Consider the following 21,644-nt stretch of genomic DNA (forward strand, 5'->3'; position numbering starts at 1 on the left):
TCAGCCCCTTTGAGTCTCCTACAGGAGAGAAAGGGGGGGATATACATCCAAACTACTACTCCTTTCCTCCTCCTCCTCCTCCTCCTCCTCCTCCTCTTCTTCTTCTTCACAATTATGCAAGACCCTCAGGGATTAATTTGTTCCAAAATGCATGCCAAGGTGGGTTTGCAACAAAATGTTGTATTCAACATTTGTATTCAAATATTATATATCATCAGATGTCAAACCAAGGCCAAGATCCAACAAACTACTCATCAGCTTGGGTATGTGGGATTTTTTTAAAAAAAATAATAGTAGCCCTCTATCCTCAGGCTACCCAGCAAATGGAAGTCAAATAAAATTTCAGAAGCAGTTTGGGATAACAGACATAAAGAGAGAGATGACAGAAAATAGAATAAAACAGTAAAAGAAAAAAAGATGCCTATTCTACCATAAAATTCTAAGCAATAACATATAATCTAACATATAACTATAAGCATTTATATATGAACAATGTTCCCTAAAGTCATAAACACATTCTAATAATCAAATATATTAATACAAAATTAATACAAAATGAACATTAATATATGACAATAATCATTCGTTTCTAACCATGATTGCTACAAGCTGTATATCATAATACCACATTCTCATTTTTTTTACTTATTCTAATAAATTGTACACTTTCCCCTTTATATCAGATATGGAGCCCCTCTTACCGTTGTTTTTTTGCCATTGTGACAACAGTGGCAACAGTGTCTTTATTTGTTCATTTTTCTCCCCTTCCTAGAGTAACCATCTGATGGTTATTGAAAACTTCGTAGAAGTTGCTCAGTTCATCAATAATCGGCCAGAATTTCTAACTCTCGCTGAGCCTTTCTGGAAAGAGCTTGCCAACGTTCCTGCCTTCTATGAATACAGTGCATACCGCAGATTAATCGACCGTTTTGGAACACATTTCTTTCACTCTGGCTCTTTAGGAGGACATTATAAAGTTTTGTTTCACGTGGGTACAGAAAACTTGAAATCACAAGGTAATGTGTTGGGGGGCATTCATTCTAAATAGCCAGATGTCTCATGAGTAACCAGATGCCTTCTAATTTTTTGTTTCTAAAGATGATACAACCTAAAATACTAGTCTCCATTCTTTTTTAAATGCTGCGAAGGGTGGGGGAGGAATATTCAGGTATGCTAGGGGAACAATGCAATGGGACATGCAGTTGAAGAACCTCTTACTCTCAGAGATAGTGTGCTGTGAGACCCAGCATCATATAGAGTTAGACTTAACAGGGATCTCCAACTCTTTCCAGATGCTCACGGAATACAATTCCCATCAGCTCCTGTCAGCATGGCTGTGCTGGCAGGGGCTGATGGGAATCGTAGCCCCTGAGCAACTGGAGGGCCACAGTTGGGCACTTTTGAGTTAGAGTGACATACTAGGATCTGGAAGGCACAGATAACCCCCCCCCCCTTTGTCACAGAAGCTTGCTGAGTGCCCTTGGGTCAGCCACATACTCTAAGGTTCATCTATCTCACAGGACTGTTATGAAGATAAAGTGGAGGCTGAGAGAACAACATAAGATGTTTTGGGTCCTCATTGTGGAGCAAGGCAGTAAATAAATGAAATAAATAAATACATTCAAGTCTGCCTGTCCGTTATAGTCTTCTTCTGAGGCACCTGCCCTCCACATCAGGCAAAAACACTCATATTCTTCTAGAACTCTTGATATTTCTCCCTGTCATTACCTTAATTTTATCTTCTAAAACTAGACTAGAAAGATAAATAAATAAATGTCTTGTCGACGGCTTTCATGGCCGTAATCATAGAATGTTGTGGGTTTTCTGGGTTGTATGGCTGTGTTCCAGTAATATTTTCTCCTGACGTTTTGCCTGCATCTGTGGCTGGCATCAGGAAAAAATACTACTGGAACATGGCATGTGCGGAAGGGGCCATAACTATCCAAGCATCCTAAAACATTCGGGGTCCTATGAAGCAGGAAATTCTCAGGCACCCTGGAAGTAGAGCATCGATCCTTCGTCACAGAGTCAAGAATAATGGATCTTTTTCCTCCTAGCGGTGAGCACGAACGACATGCGTGAATGTACCACCTCAGGCTGGAATTTCTTTTTTGTAAAGAAGAGTAAAACAGAATGCACCAAACTGGATTCACTGTTACAGCAATCATCAGGTAAATGACACCCCCTCCCCCCTCCACACACAATTTCTGGTAATTAATATAACAATACATGATATAAATATTCCACTAAAGTGATAAGATCCTCTTACAAAAGTTGGGCTCTTGTTTAATTGTTGAACAGAAGAGGGATGCTCAGCAGGTGCACAACTTCTTGTATTAGGACCAAGGAGATCAGTTGCAGTCATAGGCAAAGGAGGAAAAAAAGTAATACCCTGACCTCCTGGTTTCAAGTTATCATTGGGTTCTCTATCTGAGCACTGTTCCAGCACAAAACCTCAGGTGCCGTGGGGAGTGACTCTGGGATCAACCAGGTACTGTAATTTAATGGCCCCAGTTCAATCCTAGAATGATTCCACCCGTGGGGAATCGACCTAGGTTAAAGCACCTTCTACTCATGCAGAATAATGCACTGTCAGTCCACTTTCACAATTGTTTGCAAGTGGATTTTGCTGTTCCGCACAGTGGCAAAGTGCGTTGGAAGTGGTTTGAAAGTGCATTATTCTGCATGAGCAGAAGGGGCCTAAGTAACTCTAACTCTGGGGAAGGACATTGGTATTTGCTAGTTGCTATTAATACACTTTATTATAGGTATCATTACCAGGATCTCTGTCCAGGCCAAATCCAAACCCTTGACAGGGATCAGCTGTCCTCGTTGGGCTGTTCGCTCAAGCTCTGTCATCTGTATTTGACAATATAACATGCTTTATTTGTCTGTGCTTTACATGCTCTTCCAAGGTAGCAGCAGCAATCGAATTAAAGCAAATCTCTTTGTGGAGGGAGGAAGTCCAGGAACTGTAGCTGGCCTGAGCTACTTGGACCTCAATGATCCTGCTGCAAACTCTCAACGGTATTCCTTATGGGCCAGATCGGTGTCCACTTATCCCAAAGTCATTAAGCAAAAGGTAAAACTTTGTGTTGTTTCTCTGATTAGATGGGCTTTGGTGCTTGCAGTTCAATGCTGGGATTTCAGAGGACTTTGAAGGCAGCAGTTTAAAGCTGTACCCTGCCAAGCCAAGCTCAGTGTGGTGTAGTGGTTAAGAGCAGGTGGATTCTAATCTGGAGAACTGGGTTTGATTCTTCGCTTGTCCATCTGAGTGGCAGAGGCTTATCTGGTAAACCAGATGTGTTTCCGCACTCCTACATTCCTGTTGGGTGACCCTGGGCCAGTCACAGTTCTTTGGAACTCTCTCAGCCTCACCTACCTCACAAAGTGTCGGTTTTGGGGAGAAGAAAGGAAAGGAGTTTGTAAGCCACCTTGAGTCTCCTTACAGGGGAGAAAGGTGGGATATAAATCCAAACTCTTCTTCTTCTTCTTTTAAAGGTTTGTCCTGGTCAAGTCTAGTTTTATACTGCTGGCTCTACCTCAGAAGGCACATGACTTTAGAGGCAGAGCTTTGAAGGCAGAGCCAGCAAGATAAACTAGAGCCAGCCAGGCTGAACTCGCACTTCAATGCTGGGCTTGGCCAGGCCAAGTCCAGTGTTAAACCATGGGCTCTGCCTCTGAAGTCCATGTGGACTTTGGTGGTGGAGCCTGCAGTTTAAAGCTGGACCTATCCAGGCTGAGCAGCAGAGTTCTTGGCAGGGAGGAGGCCAGGTGGCCGAGGACACCCTCTTCAATTAGCACCCAGGGCATGCATCCTGGCTGTCCCACCCTAGATATACCTCTTCCCAGACCAATCACTAAGGGACTCACTTGATTCAAAGGTTGACATAGCTCCATCCTAAAGGCCAATTTGTTTCCATTTTATTTTGGGTACTTTTCCAATTGTTTAGCCAGCTTTGGGATTCCCCAAAAAATTCTGTTGATCATAGGGATGCTAGATGTCTGCTTCTGGAAGAAGGCTTCTGCTGGCAGCCCTGTTCTCCTGCCATCACCCCCTAGGCCAGCAGGAAAAAGGTCTGGGGTGGAAATGAAATCAGATATGAAATCAGTGCATCGAGGATGCTGCGGCTGTCCCTAAAAAGTTAATGTATTGATCATTTTCTGCCTGGATGTGACATCACGTAATGTGCAATATCATTTCCTCCTCCAGGCCACATCCCTAAAGCTCCCAGCTATGCCATCCACCAGTCTGATATCCCTATGTTGATGCTGAAAGGAACCTGGCACTGAGTTCCAGTCACTTTGCTAAATATGAGCAACTCAGATCCAAGTTTGTCCAACTGTGCAGTTAACATTAACAAATTCTGTTTAGATAGAGCTTAGTTCAGTAACTTAATTTACTGGCTTCAGCACTTGGTTGATTTTGGCCCCTTCTGCACATGCAGAATAATGCACTTTCAATCCACTTTCACAATTGCTGGAAAGTGGATTTTGCTATGCCGCACAGTAAAATCCAGCTGCAAAGTGCATTGAAAGTGGATTGAAAGTGCATCATTCTGCATGTGCGGAAAGGGGCGTTAGTCTGCAGGATGTAGTGGTTAGAGTTTTGTACTAATTTGGTTGGACTAATAAAAGACATCACACAGATTTTTTCCCCCTGGTTTTCCAATCCTTTCTTCCTCCCAATTTGAATTGGCGGCCCACATGGATTTAATGAAGCTTTAAAACCCACTGGGGGATACTGGTTAGAAAGCTGAAATTCAGCCTCAGATCTCACTCTGCCGTGGCAGTTTGCTGGGTGGCCTTGAGCTGGTCACATGCTCACAAGGTTAGAGAAGGGGAGAATGTTGTAAGTCACTGCGGAGAACAGCGGAGTATAAATGAAGTAAATAAATAAAATAATAAATACAACGAACACTTTTTGATGTGAAATAGCTCACACACCAGAATGCATCACAAAACAGTCTTCCTCTAGCTGATGCAAAATATACATCAATTGAAAATACAGCCACAGTCAGTATTTTGCAAGCCAGATTTACTGTTATGTTATTTCAAACTGGGGTTAGTTACTAGGGATTTGAAATAAAAGGAATTTAAAAAGTTCACGGTTGGAAGGCTTTCACAGCTGGAATTACTAGGATATTGTGGGTTTTCCAGGTTCACGGCCATACAACCTGGAAAATCCACAATACCGGAGAACGGAATTTTTTTTAATTTTGACCAAAAAATGCAGTAACCCATAAGCAGTTCTAAGCTCTTAAGGCTAAGTATAACAGGTAAATAATGTTCCAGTCAGAACTATTTGAGCAGACTGCATTTATTTCATACAGATAACTCCACTGTATGAATTGGTAAAGGAAGTCCCTTGTGCCTCAGTCAAACGACACCACCTGAAACAAGCCATTGAAGAGTACATGTCTGAAAATGATCCCTGCAGATGCCGGCCATGTCAAAATGGTGGCCAACCAGCCATTATAGAGACCCAGTGCTTATGTTTCTGCAAACCATATACTTTTGGAGTATCTTGTGAACTGGGAACCCTTGTCCAAGACCAGCCTGGTAAGACATCTCTCTCAAAGTTTTAAAAATTTAAAACAGACTGTGCAATGTGTTATTCTCACATCCCATTATCGAGAAACTGCGAAAATAGAATGTTTGTACAAGGCCCAGCTTCTTTTTTCGCACATTGGTATTCTAAAGTAGTTGGAAGATAACAGTGTATGCACTAGTAATATTTATAGACTGGTCACACTTCAAATAGTGTTGATCAAGCTGTGATACTCAGTTGTCTATCTGTTGGTCTCATCCCAGCTATTTCCATTCTCACAGATAAAAATGGCTGAAGTTATGTTGCATGCAGAGCTACCAACCTCCAAGGGGGGAGGCAAGTTCTCCCAGAATTACAACTGATCTCTGCACTTCAGTGATCTGTTCTCTTTCAGAATTTCACTTTGCAAAAGCAGAGGCGTAGCTATAAAGGGACGGGGGTGTCGTGCACCCCTCACCCCACCCCACCTCACCAGGCTCTGCCCTAACAGCTGGACCCAGAGCAGCCAGGCTGCTTTTCTCTTTTCTCAGCCAGCTGCTTTGCCAGCTGAAAAAGTTGTTTTCAGTTGGCAGAAAAGCTGTTTTCAGCCAGCAGAAAAATATAAGTGGAGGTGGGGCGCAGGGCGGGGCCCATGGGGCACAGAAAACACAGAGTCTGCCCCAGGCAGAGTTTTGCCCAGCTACAGCTCTGCCCCCACCCCCACAAAATCAGTGGAGGCCAGCTGAAATTACCAAAGGGAGCATAGGGCATCACAGTGCAGTGTAACAGAAAATTTACACAGAAAACCTAAGAGAAATGAAAGAGAAATACCAAAAGAGAAAATGGGGAATATGAGGAATTAATGGCTGTAACTAAAAAAGTAACATTTGGCAAAAAAAAAAAAAATTCCACTCCCCATGCTACACTAAAGGTAGAAAGTGTGGCTATTGAATGCATAAGGATAAGCCCCATCAGTTAATGGTTCTCCTAATTCCATTCTGATTTCTATTACTGCAGAAATAACTTGCTGTTTTTAGAAAAAAATGCTGAGGGACATGCTTACTACCCACAACTTTGTTTTCCTTCTGTTCTTTTCCCATTGCTGATGAACTTACAATTTTTTTCAGATTTTAGAAACTGCTAGTTTCATTTCCATTTGCCCCCATGGTCCTCAAATATTAATTTATTTGATTCTCCCCCTCCTTTCCCCCTTGGCAGTGGGTCCAGAGCAACTTATATAAAGGACAATAAAATTTGCAGTGCACAATACAATCGACAATATATAATCTAAAATATATGCACAATGGCGCTTAATCAACCAATGGTGGAACGTCTCTGGACATTTCCCAACCCTCTCCCCGAAACATAAATTGCAGTTCAGCTTGGCTGGGGGAGGGGAAGGTAAGGGAGGCCAGCCAAGATGGAAACCTAACCTGTTGCTGTCCTGAACTATAGACAGACAGCTCTGTCTTGCAGGCCCTGTGAAATTGTGATGAGACCCGCAGGAACCTGGTCTCGTTTGACAGGACATTCCACCAAACCAAGGCCAGGGATGAGAAAGCCCTGACTCTAGTTGAGGACAGCCAGACACTTTTTGGGCTGGGGATCACAAGCAAGTTGTTACCAGCAGAGTGTAATGGTCTCTTGGGGACATGTCAGGAAAGGCGATCTAGCAGGTGCATTGATCCCAGACTTCCTATTGGCTGAGATCCCTTCCATGATGACTCTCCCATGTTCATCAAGTAGCTGAGATGAGGTGTGTGTGGACAGTGAGGAGTGCAGAAGGTTGGACCATTCTACCACTTGAAATATTGAAGGCAAGGGAGAGTTTTAGCTGTCACTGATGGGCTCCAAATTCTTGAAGACCTGCCTTCAACTGGGAGAGACCATTGTGGGCACCTTGGGGCATAAATACATAGTGGTTGCATTGTGTGAAGTGCCTGGCCCACTGTAAGATGATTTCTGCCCACCCTGGCACCATGCAGGAGTCATTGATGGAGGCTGGAGCTGCTGGTCTTCTTGGACCTCCTGTACGGGAGGAAAGAAATCAAGACGCAGAAGCTGTAATAATCCCTCTCCCAGTGGTGGTGGAAAGTCTTGCATTGGAGAAGCAACTGAAACCCGTCAGTGTGAAGATGAGGATCTGCAACATTTTCGGTGAGAGATTGTGCTGGGAGAAAAGACAGAATTGTAGGGGAGGGGCTTGGGCTCAGTGGTAGAACATTTGTTGCGCACACAGAAGGTCCCAGGTTCAATCACTGGTATCTCTGGTTCAAAGCACCATGAAGTAGGTGATGCTTGAGACCCTGGAGAGCAGCTGTCAGTCTGAGTAGAAAAAACTGACTCCATTCATTCATTCATTCACTTATTCACTTATTCACTTATTCATTCATTCATTCATTCATTTATTTATTTGTTTGTTTGTTTATTACATTTCTAGACCGCCCTCCTCATAGGGGCTCAGGGTGATGAACAGTAATAAAAACAGCTTACAAACATAACATAAAACAACTAATTATCAATAATAAAACCAGGAACCATATAGCATCAGATGGCGTTTCATATCCATCTGGGTTCCGCTAGCATTCTTCCCAGACCAGCATGTTGACCTTGGTTGGCAGTTTGATTTAATTGAAACTGAGAAGATTCCATGTTGCCACGAATAAAAATATTATAACTCAGTTTTTAAAAAACCCAAAATTTAAAATGTTTCAAACCAAATTTTGGACCTTGGTCTCTCACACACAACATTTTCTTTGTAAAAAATGTTGACAACTCTAGTTAAAAGAGAAGTGTTGGAAAAATAGGAATTTATTTATTTACTGGACTTGAAGCCTGTTCTCCCCTGTCATGACAAGCTCACCTACCTCACAAGATGTCTGTTCTGGGGGAGAGGAAGGGAAGGAGTTTTTAAGCTGCTTTGAGTATCCTTATGGGAGAGAAAGGCAGACTATAAATCAGTGGTGGGATCCAAAAATTTTAGTAACAGGTTCCCATGGTGGTGGGATTCAAACTGTGGTGTAGTGCCAATAGGGCTGGGCGGGGCACAACGGGGGCATGGCTGGGCATTCCGGGGGCGGGGCATTCCTGGCTGGGGCTGTGGCAAGGACGCAGCCACTGCGCCGGTGCTTGGGCGGGAAACGAATGCACACAGGTGCAGGCTGCCGCGCATGCCGGTGCACCTCCTGCTAGACTGCTTCAAGTTCTGCGTGCTACTGCTGAGAGGAGGGACGTAACTAAGGCAAAATCACGTGGCAAAATCACCAATTAGGGACTCCCTCTCGGCACACACAAATAATCAGTAACCTACTCTCGGGAACCTGTGAGAACCTGATGGATCCCACCTCTGCTATAAATCCAAAGTCCTACTCCACTCCATCAGTGCAGAGAAGGCTTAGACCCTTCGGGGACAGTCAGAGGTATGCTGCAGGAGAGAGAAATCAACCAAAATTGCCCCGTTTCTTTCTGGAAAAAAATTATTTCTGAACTATAAACTTCTAAAACTTCTCCAAGGTTGGGAGCAATTAGGCAGAGAGTGAGACTAAATTCACTTTTTCTCAAGGCCTCTCCAGTAACTAGCTTGGGTGGATCAGATGTCACAGCATATATGAAGATAGACGGGTTTGGGCCTAGTCATAAACCTGCTTCAGAGACTCCCAGGAGCTCCATGTAAGAACAGCCTTGAATTAAAATAAAAAATCTGTTATAAAACTTTAAATTCTTCATAAAGCACCTGACAGAAATTTAATGGCCTTGGAAACAGACATGAGAAGAGAGGTGTTGTGGAATTCAAATCTTTGGAACTTTGGAGGAAAAAAAATAATCATGGTCTTTTAAAATGTTTTTATTTTCTAGTTCTATAGAGCCCCACTGTTTTGATATGTCTGCATTTGGTACAGAATCCTGCCCGCCACCGCCTACCCTGGAAAATGGATATGTTCAAGTAGGTGAAGCACAAATGGATGTTCCCCTTAATTTCTCCTATATGTATAACATGGTTTATTCTAAGAATACTACCAGTATATTACTAGTATTTTCTAAGTAGTGTACAGTTTTTGTATTGATATTGGCTTTGGCTTACCTCGAACTCCCCTGCCCATCTTTTACCTTTTTTGTGTTTCAGATTGTATCTTGCTTTCTCCTCTGCTCCTCCAAAAACACAAACCCAAGGTCACTAACTGGCAAAAAGAGTCACCACGTTAAAAAATCATGTTTTAAAAATAAAATATGGACTTTACATAACATGTGAACATGATACAGATTTTGAGCCCAGGATCCTTTTGTTTGTAATATAACTTCAAATTAAGGAAAAAAGAGAGCATAGCTCAATACTAGGACATTTGCTTTGTAACTCCAGTAAAAAGGCAGTGGTATAATATGCATGAATATTTATCCTATTTTCTGTGGATTGTCTTTTCCATTTGATTCCCAAGTTTGTTTGTTTGTTTCTTCTAGGATGCAGATTCATCTTATCCTGTGGGTAAAAGCATCATCTACACATGCAATGACGGATACGCTCTTGTCGGGAATTCTGTTGCTACATGTGCTGAAGGCCTCAAATGGATCATTGGACAACTGGAATGCCAGAGTATGTTTTCCATAGATCTGACTGTTGAATACAACCCACCATTTATCAGGAAAAGACATGCCTGTTGTGATTTCTGTCTTCCAGAATTCATTTAATTCGTTTATACCCTGCTTTTTTCCTAGTGGGAACCCAGAGCAGCTTACAGCCAGTGGAATGGGGGGAGGGGAATAGTGCCTGGGTCAAAATGGTGGCCAGGCCCCACCCCCAACGAGACCCTGCGCCCCCTGCCCCCACCCACCCACTCCCACCCATCTTAGTTCAGCCGGCTGCAAAAAGCAGTCTGGGCTGGGCCGTGGGGCCTGACTGGTTCTCAGTTGTTAAAGATGTAGGGTCGTTTCCCCACTTACCTCGACCACCCTTTGCTGCACGCTACTCCCAGCGCACATCATTTCTGGTGCGCTCCCGGGCTTCCCCATCAAAAGGCGCCGTTTTGAGGAGTGCCAGGAATGACGCACGCTGAGGGGGCGCGACAGCATCAGCGTCGGGGCGGCTGCATTGTCACCACTCCTGTAGTGGGGAGTGCCGGGGGACCCCGTGCTACTTGGGGAGAGTAGCGCGCAGCAGCAGGTAAGTGGGGAAACGACCTTGGAGTCCTTGCATAATAGAAAGACAGAAACAATGATGGTTGTTAAGGAACGGGGGTATGATGTTCTTCTCTCAGCTCTCAAGGGCTATTGATTCCATTTATGATTCATTTTTTAGCCTTTGGTAGGTAAGGGGCAAGCCCTGCCCTTGAGATAGAAAAACTGAAGCCATCCAGAGGGTGGAGAAAATACCTATTTATATATACAAAGAAAATGTACTCTTTGGCTTGCTTTTCTTTTTTATTTCTTAGAAATAGCTTGCATATTACCTGAATTGGAAGGAGGATTGAGGAGAGACCCGATAAAACGTTTGTATGAAATTGGTGAGAAAGTGAAACTATCATGCCCGGATGACATGCAGCTGGAGGGGGCAAGTCTTCTCTTGTGCCAGTCTAGTCTGAAGTGGTCTCCTGACATTGACAATATCCTGTGCAGGAGAAGAGGTAGATCCCTTTATCTTCCTTCCTTCCTTCCTTCCTTCCTTCCTTCCTTCCTTCCTTCCTTCCTTCCTTCCTTCCTTCCTTCCTTCCTTCCTTCCTTCCTTCCTTCCTTCCTTCCTTCCCATGATATTTATATGCCACTCATACTAGAAGAAGATGAAGAGTTTGCATTTATACCACAGCCTCCAACCATGTAAAGAGTCTAAAGCAGATTACAAGCTTTCTTTCCCTTCCTCTCCCCACAACAAACACCTTGTGAGGTAGGTGAGAGAGTTCCACAGAACTGTGAGTAGCTCAAGGTCACCCAGCAGGATTATAGGAGTGCAGAAACACATCTGGTTCACCAGATAAGTCACCTAGTATTTAGGTAATCTACTCTTGAAAGAGGGAACAGCCTTTCATTGTTTTGGTGCAAAAGTTGCCTCCTTTTATTTGCTTAGCCGAAGCCTCTGGCCATTTTGGCTGCTATTTTTGATGTGGAAAAGGTTTTGAACCCTTGCCTCATCATCCAGGGGACAATAACAACAACAACAAAATACCACCATCTCATAGCTGAGAGTGGTTATTTACTATTGGTGCTGTTCAGTTTACTAATAGTGGGAAACTTACTCAACAAAATACAATCCTCTACTACCAGTTACAAATAATACAAAGCAGTTATTTGTGTTCACAAATCAACAGTTCTTATATAATTGGTTTCTTCAATATCCCTCTAGCCCAGCGGTTCTCAACCTGTGAGTCGCGACCAGAGGTGGGATCCAGCAGGTTCTCACAGGTTCCCGAGAGTAGGATACTAATTATTTGTGTGTGACAAGAGGGGGTTACTAATTGGTGATTTTGCCACGTGATTTTTGCCTTAGTTACGCCCCTCCTCTCAGCAGTAGCGCGCAGAACTTGAAGCAGTCTAGCAGGAGAAGCACCGGTGTGCGTGGCAGCCTGAGCCTGCGTGCATTCGTTTCCCGCCCAAGGACCGGTGCGGTGGCTGCGTCCTTGCCACAGCCCCGCCCAGGAATGCCCGCCCCAGAATGCCCGGCCACGCCCCCGTCGCGCCCCGCCCAGCCCCATTGGCGCTACGCCACAGTTTGAATCCCACCACCATGGGAACCTGTTACTAAAATTTTTGGATCCCACCTCTGGTTGCGACCCTTTTGGGGGTCGAATGACCCCTTCACAGGGGTCGCCTAAGACTCTCTGCATCAGTGTTCTCTAGGATTGGGGGTCACCACAACATGAGGAACTGTATTAAAGGGTCACGGCATTAGGAAGGTTGAGAACCACTGCTCTAGCCCCATGGCTAGTAGCTGTTTTGATTGCCAATTTCCAGGTGGGGCCTGGAGATCTCCCGCTATTGCAATTAATCTCCAAGCAATAGAGATCAGTTCTCCTGAGGAAAACGACTGCCCTAGAGGGTGGACTGGCACAGAAGTTCCTCCCCTTCCCTCACCGCCCCTTCCCAAGGCTCCTTCCCCAAAAATCTCAAGGTATTATCACACAAAGAGCTGACAATCCTAGTAGCTGGCGATAGACTTTCTGCCCATGAATCTGTCTAATCCCTTTTAAAAGCTGTCTGTGACATAAAGATAATACTGGGCGGGTGGAATTAAAAGGGAGATGCACCGAGAAGCTGTGTGCCTTAAAAAACATAAATTACAATGGAAGTGCTAAATTACCTGTCTTTGTGAGAGGTTCTCAACTAAACATAAACAAACTTCTTCTTTTTCAGGCAGGATGTAGTGAAAGAAATCAATAGATTCCACTGCACCTCACTGTAAATTAGAAGGAAGACGGCCCTGTTTTTCCAGGGGAGTACAAAGGGCGAGACAGAAAATTAATTTTGGGCAAAAACAACATTGCCCTTCTACAATTCAGGGGAGACTATTCAGGAGCTGACTTAAAGGCAATAAAGATGCCAGGTATCAAGGTGTGATTATCTCCTGGGAGTCACCTTGAGCCCAAGAGGGGAAGGATGACACAAAAATCTAAGAAAATAAATAAGAAAATAAATTTGAACAAGGCTTCTAAGTGCTAGGAGAGCTGGGCTGCATCAGCCATATTTTGACCCTCCCCCCCGCCCCCAAAAAAAAGTGTACAAGGGATGTTTGGGGGAAAAGGCAACTTTCAAGCTATTCCAAAACACAAATCCAGTTAATGTGGATGATTTAAGGGCTGTCATGCCCACTGATATACTACATCCAACTCCCCTAGTGTAAGAACATGAGAAATGTCCTGCCAGATGAGACTAGAGGTTTATCCAAGCCAGCAATCTGTTTCTCCCAGTTGTCAATTTATGCCTCTGGGAGACTCACAAGCATAGAATAAAGATAGCAACGTTGTACCCTTTAATGCTATTTTCAGAAGTATGGTGCCTTGGAACCTCAAGGTTTCATTTTTGCCATCACTGTTAACATCTGTTGTATACAGCAGTAGAAGAGTTTGGATTTATACCCCGTTTTTCTCAGCCATAAGGAGTCTTAAAGCGGCTTACAAACTCCTTCCCTTCCTCTCCCCATGACAGGTACCTTGTGAGGTATGTGGGGCTGAGAGAGTTCTGAGAGAACTGGGACTACTAGCCCAGTAGGCTTCATGTGTAGGAGAGGGGACACAAATGCAGTTCACCAGATAAGAGTCCATCACTCATGTGGAGGAGTGGGGAATTAAAACCGGTTCTCCAGATTAGAGTCTGCCACTCTTTCCCACTACACCACGTGGGCAGAGTTCCCGAACCTCGTTGACTTCAGTGGATTTTGAAAGTTGCAAACCTGTTTCGAATTGCGCTGCTATCCTCCATGAATGTACCTAGTCTCCTCTTAAAAGCTGTTTAAATGAATTTCAAATAATGTAACTTATATGTAGGGTGCCCAGGACCTTTTATCCAGGGGCTGGCCAGGCCATGACCTCGCTTCACTTCAACAAAGTTGCTGTTGCATGCCTTTAGTGGTGTAGCCTGTACATTCCAACATGCCAGCTGGGGGACCTTGGGCTAGTCACAGTTCTTCTGAGCTCTCTCAGCCCCACCTACTTCATAGCATAAGCATAAGCATAAGCATTTTATTGTCATTGTGCATGCACAATGAAATTTACAGCAGCATTCCTCGATACACACAATTTCAGACTCATACCCCACCCTCACTTTCCCCTTCCTCCACCCATCCCTACACAGCCCCAAACACATCAACACGAAGCCACGGAGTTTAGCATAGCCACAGCTCTAGAGTAGAAGCTGTCTCTAAGCCTCTTTATCCTAGTTTTGATAGACCTGTATCGTCTGCCAGATGGTAACAGTTCAAAAAGAGGGTGTGCTGGATGAGACGGGTCTCTCAGAATATTTTGGGCTTTCTTTAGGCTTCGGGGATTATAGAGTTCTTCCAAGGAGGGGAGAGGGCAGCCGATAATCCTCTGTGCAGTAGTGATCACCCTTTGGAGCGCCTTCCTATCTGCCACTGTGCAACTGGAGAACCATACACAGATGCAGTAGGTTAAGACACTCTCTATAGCACAGCGGTAAAAAGAATAGGGTGTTTGCTGTGAGGGGGGAAAGGGTAAGGAGCTTGAAATCCCCTTTGAGTCTCCTATAGGAGAGAAAGGGGGGATATAAGTCCAACTCTTCTTCTTCTTCTTCTTCTTCTTCTTCTTCTTCTTCTTCTTCTTCTTCTTCTTCTTCTGATGATGATGATGATGATGATGATGATGATGATGATGATGTTGTTGTTGTTGTTGTTGTTGTTGTTGTTGTTGTTGTTGTTGTTGTTGTTGTCCTGGAACCTGTTGTGCAAAATATACTTCGCCAAAATTTTGTGTATTTTATTATTATACGTTTAGTTCATGTATACCCTTTCTCCTCAGTATAGCTTATGTGATTCTTCTCTCCTCCCTCCTCCATGTTATCCTAACAACAACAATGCCGATCGTTAATTTTTCAGAGCACAGTTGCTAGTTTTGCTGTTTTTTAAAATATGTCTTTTCTTTTTTAAAGTCTAGGCAATGCTCGGGCTAAAAATGTAGGACTACATTACAAAGTACACGTTCCTGAAGTGTTAAATGGGTCGTGTAGTTTGTCATTTCCATGCTGTCATTCATCACTTTCGTGTTATTTTCTGTGTCATCCCTGAATAGCAACGAGAAAGTTCTTGGGGATTCAGCAGCAGTTTCCATATAACTTCCCAGACTTGTTTCAGGCCCATCCCTGATTTTAATTTCCATGGCTCAGAAATCCAATACTACTTTGGCCCTTGACAAATGTAGGCCGAAAGTGATGTTGTGAATAGCACTCCTCTGAGATGATTCTGGCAGGCATGGTTGTAGGATCGCTGCCTTGGAGTTCCCATCCCCTTCTAGATCTTGTGCTCCTTGTTTCATCCCAGTGCCCAGTGTGGATACAGAACCAGCACAGCCTGAATGCCAACCCTGGGAGAAAGTTCAGCAGACGAGATGCGTGTGTAAGATCCCCAATGAGTGTGGGTGAGTCAGCTCTTCAGTCCGAATTAACTCACTCGTTTTTTACCCAAGACAAATTAAATTTCCAAGGGCATGACCCCATGGCAGAATAAAGAGCTCTGAAAGAACCATTGAGCTTCATTTACATTATAGTTCACTAAGTCCCCCAATTTGGTTTCATTGTTCTACCTTGGCAGAGCTATCCTTAGGTCTCAGCAGAGATGAAAGTTGAAAGAAGAGCTTCAGGCCCTTTCCGCACACGCAAAATAATGCGTTTTCAAACCACTTTCACAACTGTTTGCAAGTGGATTTTGCCATTCCGCACAGCTTCAAAGAGCACTGAAAGCAGTTTGAAAGTGTGTTATTCTGCATGTGTGGAATGAGCCTCAGTTTTGCTTGATCTGTGAAACATGGAGAGGAAAGGAGGGGGGAAATGTATTCCGGAGATTTGGAAGACTGGTAGCTACTCCCCCTCAGCACCTTAAGTTATCAAACACAAGCGAGCTTATAAAATAAAGTGAAAAGCCTCTCAGAACCAACAGATTTATACCTTGTTGGTGCAGCCTAAAAAGCCCACCTTAGCCTGAGCAAATCAGAGCTTGGAAGCTAAGCATGGTCATTTCTTGGATGGAGGAAGAAAGGCTGGGGTCACTACACAGAGGGAGGTAATGGCAAACTACCTCTGCTTGCCCCTTTCATGGAATGGCTCATAGATGGGGCTGCCATGAGTCAATTGTTATTGTTCTTCTTGTGCAACAATTCAGAGTATCTGCTGGAGCACAAGGACAAGCTGCTCGTTGGGTTTCCTAAAGCAAGCAATATTTCATTGCTTCCAAATTTATAAATAGCGCAGTACTAAGCAGTACTTTTCTAAGTCCACTGACATCAGTGAGCTTAGAAGGGTGTAACTGTGTTCAGGATTTCATTGTCAGTGTTATGAGAATGCACCACAGAGAGAGCAAAGGAGTGTCAGCAGAGGTTGCTGGGATGTCTTTGACTGTTGGAGCCAAGTTGGTTGAAGCGATTGTTCTTATGGAAGCCGAACACTGGGCTGGCCAGAAATTCTGGGCTCCTTTGGGCTAAGGGCCAGACTTGATGCTGTGGTGACCATGGCTACCAATACCATGTAACCAAAGAATCTGGCCATTTAAAAATACTGCAAGAGGAACAGGCAATGATGTCCCCTCCCGTGCCATTTCAAGTGACAAAATGACCCCCTTTTGGTATTTGAAAAGGTTTTGGGGGGAGATGAGGTTGCCTGGTCCTCCTAGAATACACAGCGGTTTTTTAATGGTCAATTTCTTCTGAAAAATGATGTTGCAGTCAGGGGTTCAACCTATTAGGGGCTGAAACATCTAGTTGGGACCTTAGTGAGTCACCAGTTGTGCTGCCTATCTTATAAAGAGAGGAGGGTCCAGCCCCTCCGGTGGAGAGCATAATTCCTTGCTTCTCTTTTTCAGGTCTTCCCTGGATATCTGTGCCAGAGATGCCAGAACCAACCGAGCTATTTTGCTAACTGTTTGTAAGCTACATGCTCTGGAGTGCATGGGCAGGGAGTATACTTTGGTCAGTAAGGAAAACTGCAGAACGCCTGCTGCGGCTGAGAGACCGTGTGGCTCATGCCACTTGTGGGAGACGTGTGATGGTAAGAGATGCCAGCTCTTCCCACTGTCCATTAACAAGACTCATTCAGGGTGTTCTAACTGTAAATACATCAGTCTGTACCAATCACCACATGATGATGCATTTGAACCAGAGCAAATGGACTTGGCGCGCTCATCCTCTGTTTGTGGCTCTTGTTTAGGTAGACTGGCTATTCTGCTTGGGCTGATATTTGGTTTGGCCCGAGCATAGCCAGTGATCTGTTGCAGGCTGTCACTGCTGTCTGAGGCGAAAGCCTTTGCATCAAAATATGGCAGACCTTTGTGCATGCATTGATTAGGGAACACATGGTATGAACTGTCTATCCCCGCCCCGCCTTGCTTGCTGTTTGTCCTGCAGCATGCTATGAAGTCTCCAATGGGACAAAGCTGGTTGGGTCCTTCTGCGTTTGTGATCTTATGATTTAATGAAACTCCCACCCCTAAGTAATGGGTTCAAGGTGAAGGAAAATAAATTCCACCTACACATCAGGAAAAACTTCCTGACAGCAAGGGCTGTTTGACAGTGGAATACACTGCCTCGGAGTGTGGTGGAGTCTCCTTCTTTGGAGGCTTTTAAAGAGAGGCTGGATGGCCATCTGTCAGGAGTGCTTTGACTGTGTGTTCCTGCATTGCAGGGGGTTGGACTGGATGGCCCTTGGGGGTCTCTTCCAACTCTGTGATTCTATTTGCTCTTACAATTAGGAGCTTCTTGTTTAGCTTAAACCACTTGCCTCTGGTCTTGCATTGAATGGATGAGGTAGACTACTGTTTCAGCCTTTCACATATTTGAAGAACCGGCTTAACATGCCCTCCTCTGTCCTTTCAAATGCTTTTCCCTTGTACTTGTTTAGCTTGCACTGTTCTGCCAGTTACTGGTCTGAACAGGCTCTCCATGGGTTAACATGCTGATTTTTGACTATCATTTAGATTCCACCAACAAATGCACATGCAGACAAGATGAACCCTGCAGCAGCGCTGGAATAAGCATTTGTGTGCAACTGGATGGCAGCAATGACCAGCAGACAATGACTGAATGCAAGGCCGGCCTCCTCAGATGTCAGGGGAGTCACTTTACTGTTGCCGGCATAAGACCCTGCAGTGCACAGAGTTCCCAACAGATGCTTTTTGATGCCCCTCAGATAACCAAGCAGCTTGCTGTGCAGTGAAGAGGGCTGGCAAGGGTGGGTGGGTAGGCGGAAATTATTATTGAACTGAACAAAATGCCAATCACAGGTCGATTCCGCACAGGCCAAATATCCTGGGTTGAGCAAGAAAAATATCCCGGTTTGACCAAGAAGTTTGCATGGTTCTTGATCCTAAAGCGGGTTTGTCCCATGATATTTTCCTCATCCCGGGTTTTTCAAAAACCGCTAGAATGTCGATCTTTTTCCAGAATCCCGCTTGAATGGCTTCCGTGTGATGGCCACGAGAGCAAAACTGATTTATTTTTCCCACCCCGCCTCCTGATCTCCCCACCTTACATCATGTCAGTTTCCTCTCTGCTGAGTTGCAGTCTGCCCTTTCCAAAACATTCCCCGAGCAAGTTTTCTGCCCTTCGACAACTCTTCCAGGAGCCAGGCAAGCGAGCCCATGCAGGGAAGCACGAAAGGATAATCTGGTGAAATCAAAACCTGGAGGAAGGAAATTTCCTATCAGGAAATTTGCTTGCCAATATATATTGCTAAGAACATAAGAACGAGCCTGCTGGATCAGACCAGAGTCCATCTAGTCCAGCACTCTGCTACTCGCAGTGGCCCACCAGGTGCCTTTGGGAGCTCACATGCAGGATGTGAAAGCAATGGCCTTCTGCTGCTGCTGCTCCCGAGCACCTGGTCTGCTAAGGCATTTGCAATCTCAGATCAAGGAGGATCAAGATTGGTAGCCATAGTCTTCAGGCCAGCATGTATGTCTTCAAAACTGTTGACCACATTTTGGTCTTCCCAGTTCTCTGCACAACCATGGATAGGTTTTTTTTTCAGTTTTACAATAGTTTCCAACCTTTTTCTCTCTTAAGAATTGATCTTACCAAAGCGAAGCACTTCTGAGTCATGTTGTTTTTAGTGCGAGACCCAGGAATATGCTTAAATGCCTTCCATTGAAATGTAATAGGACTTACATTGGCTAGTGGGGACTATTATTCATGAATTGCTTTCAGAATGGGAGTTCAGCGGCCAGAAGCTTGCAAATGAATAGACAATATGACTCCCATATAGGACAATAAAGGGAAACTAGAAAAATGGGACCGCAAGACTTTCAGATCTGCAGTTACCTGTAACATAAGCTGACGGGATGTATTGTGTTTGCCTCCTTTCAGCCCTCAGTCCTATCGCAGAAATATGTACCGTGTCTCAATAAATAACTTTTTAAAATAACAGTGTAACTCCTGTGCATAAACCTACTTAGATAAATGTTCATGCATGTTTCACAGTGATCTCCATATGTTTTTAAAACACAAAATTCAGTATAAATAATATGTTGGTTAGTGTGTAACAAAACTGAGGAATATTTGATTTTGACCCTGCTTCTCCTCCAACAAAATCTTTTATGGTTCTGCCTTCCCTTTTTACCTCACTGAGCTGGGAGAGGAGGAAACAGAGAGGCCCACACCTGCCTAGTTCAAATTTCATTATTCCTGCATTCCTTGCCAATATGAGATGAGCCTCTTCAGCAGGCATGCATGCCATGGTTCTGATCCAATACTCTTGATACATAGGCAAGGACGGAGCAAGGGGGAAGTGTGCCTGGTGCACATGCGCCCCATGCCCCTCCAAGCCCCCGTCCACCTCTGCAACACCCCACTCCAAGAACGCCCCCGTCACACCTAAGAACATAAGAACAAACCTGCTGGATCAGACCAGAGTCCGCAGGGGGGTGCACCTGGTGTGTCATGCCCCCCTGTCTCCTTGATGTTACACCATTTTACATAGGGAGACCTTATTATGCATGAATCAATAATTTGATTCTATGGCAGTGTAGAGATTTGTACCCAAGTTTCAGAGGGTGCTGATCTCAGCTGCTATCTACTTACTACAACACAGTGGCTCAGGGTTGTTGGAGCACTTTTAGAAAGATCCCATATTTCAATAATTGTTGTAAATATGTTAAAAAAGGTTAACATTAATTAATGTTTATTCTGAAGAGATGTTACTGAAATGTATTTGTCTCCTTCTGTAAGAGTGAATGCATTCAGCCCTGTTTTAAGGTGAACACTTTCCAGGATATAACAGTTCTGTCCTCATCTTGCCACATTTCATCGCCCCCCATGCACAGAGGGTGGATGTCCTCTTCCGATGCCCAGATCCAATCTGGATACAGTAGAAAGGCCCTTGATCCTTTGGGCACTGGTATGGAAGCAGGCAGGTACACGCTGACTGATGTTCTGCTAAAAAAAAATTAAGAGTCAGCTGTGAATTATTTGTCTTGGTTTTCTACAATGTTAGTATTAGGCCACAAGTCCATTATTATTCTTTTATTAAAACAGCTATTAGGTTGAATTCCTACCTCCCAGGTATTAGATTGAATTCCTACTTTTTGATAACTAACAGTAATCTCTTTTATGGTAACCAGCAGCTGGCTTCATCAAGGCTTTCTTAGGGTTACCAACAGATCTGTAGAGAAAAAATGTTTTCCCTCTCATAGAAGTTTAATGTATGGAAATGGACAGATGAAGCTTTTCATCCCATGGACATTGAACATTTCTACAAAGATCCCCCAAAACACTTGCAGAATGTTTGCAAAACCTTTTCTATCTCTCCCCGTTTGTCCACACTCAGCCCCTCAAAACAATTCCTGGCTGCCATTTTGTAATCGTTCCTTTTTTAATAAAAACAAACAGATCTGTAGATTTGATGCCACGAGGCCTCAAAGCCTCATGCCGCAATTCTCTAGGGGTTGTGTCTTCGAAGCTAAGGAGACATGACCCCCCCCCCCACAAATTAAAAAAACCCTGACATGAGATGGCCACCGTGAGCTCAGAAAATAGCGCCAATGAGGAAGTGTGAGGACTGCAGAACAGTGTGGGAAATGGTTTAACGAGATCCATACAGAAAGTGAAAACAATTCTACAAAAGAATCATCCAGAAAACTGTTTCTGGGAAATAATTGCAAAAGAGGATTCATTTAAAATATTTTCAAGCTGAAAATAAAACATTTGGGGGGGGGGGGGGGACCATGCAAAACTCCACAAAGTAAATGTTCCATTTCCTGCTTCAAATATTTTGGTTGTGCAGAAAGGGTCCCTGTCTGGTAAATAACATCCCATTAAGCCTCTGTCAAGGGAAAGGGCATTTTTATCCGGACCTTTTGGCCACCCCAGTCCTTCTACCTATGACTGCTTCATCTTGGAGCAATTGTTTCAGTCAGTGTCTTCCACACTGTATACAGTTTTATTCTCTTTAGTCTCAGCATATCGATCGCTTTTTGAAA

At 44.1% G+C, this 21,644-nt stretch overlaps 2 protein-coding genes across 2 annotated transcripts in view; one reads left to right on the forward strand and one right to left on the reverse strand.

The window, feature by feature from the left end:
• C7 (complement C7) overlaps positions 1 to 20,376 on the forward strand; it is a 38,155-nt gene extending 17,779 nt beyond the window's left edge. The window contains exons 8-18 of the mRNA XM_048504555.1: positions 773 to 1,016; positions 2,058 to 2,171; positions 2,916 to 3,082; positions 5,334 to 5,562; positions 7,516 to 7,687; positions 9,386 to 9,473; positions 9,986 to 10,118; positions 10,954 to 11,145; positions 15,504 to 15,600; positions 17,037 to 17,221; positions 18,147 to 20,376. Coding sequence (XP_048360512.1) covers positions 773 to 1,016; positions 2,058 to 2,171; positions 2,916 to 3,082; positions 5,334 to 5,562; positions 7,516 to 7,687; positions 9,386 to 9,473; positions 9,986 to 10,118; positions 10,954 to 11,145; positions 15,504 to 15,600; positions 17,037 to 17,221; positions 18,147 to 18,385 — 1,860 coding nt within the window. The 3' untranslated portion in view covers positions 18,386 to 20,376. The remainder of the gene's footprint in view (positions 1 to 772; positions 1,017 to 2,057; positions 2,172 to 2,915; positions 3,083 to 5,333; positions 5,563 to 7,515; positions 7,688 to 9,385; positions 9,474 to 9,985; positions 10,119 to 10,953; positions 11,146 to 15,503; positions 15,601 to 17,036; positions 17,222 to 18,146) is intronic.
• The window catches only part of LOC125437156 (complement component C6-like), a 39,054-nt gene continuing 37,769 nt past the window's right edge, over positions 20,360 to 21,644 (reverse strand). The window contains exon 17 of the mRNA XM_048504554.1: positions 20,360 to 20,598. Coding sequence (XP_048360511.1) covers positions 20,417 to 20,598 — 182 coding nt within the window. The 3' untranslated portion in view covers positions 20,360 to 20,416. The remainder of the gene's footprint in view (positions 20,599 to 21,644) is intronic.

Source organism: Sphaerodactylus townsendi, linkage group LG07 (assembly GCF_021028975.2).
Source record: "Sphaerodactylus townsendi isolate TG3544 linkage group LG07, MPM_Stown_v2.3, whole genome shotgun sequence".
Lineage (NCBI taxonomy): Eukaryota > Metazoa > Chordata > Lepidosauria > Squamata > Sphaerodactylidae > Sphaerodactylus > Sphaerodactylus townsendi.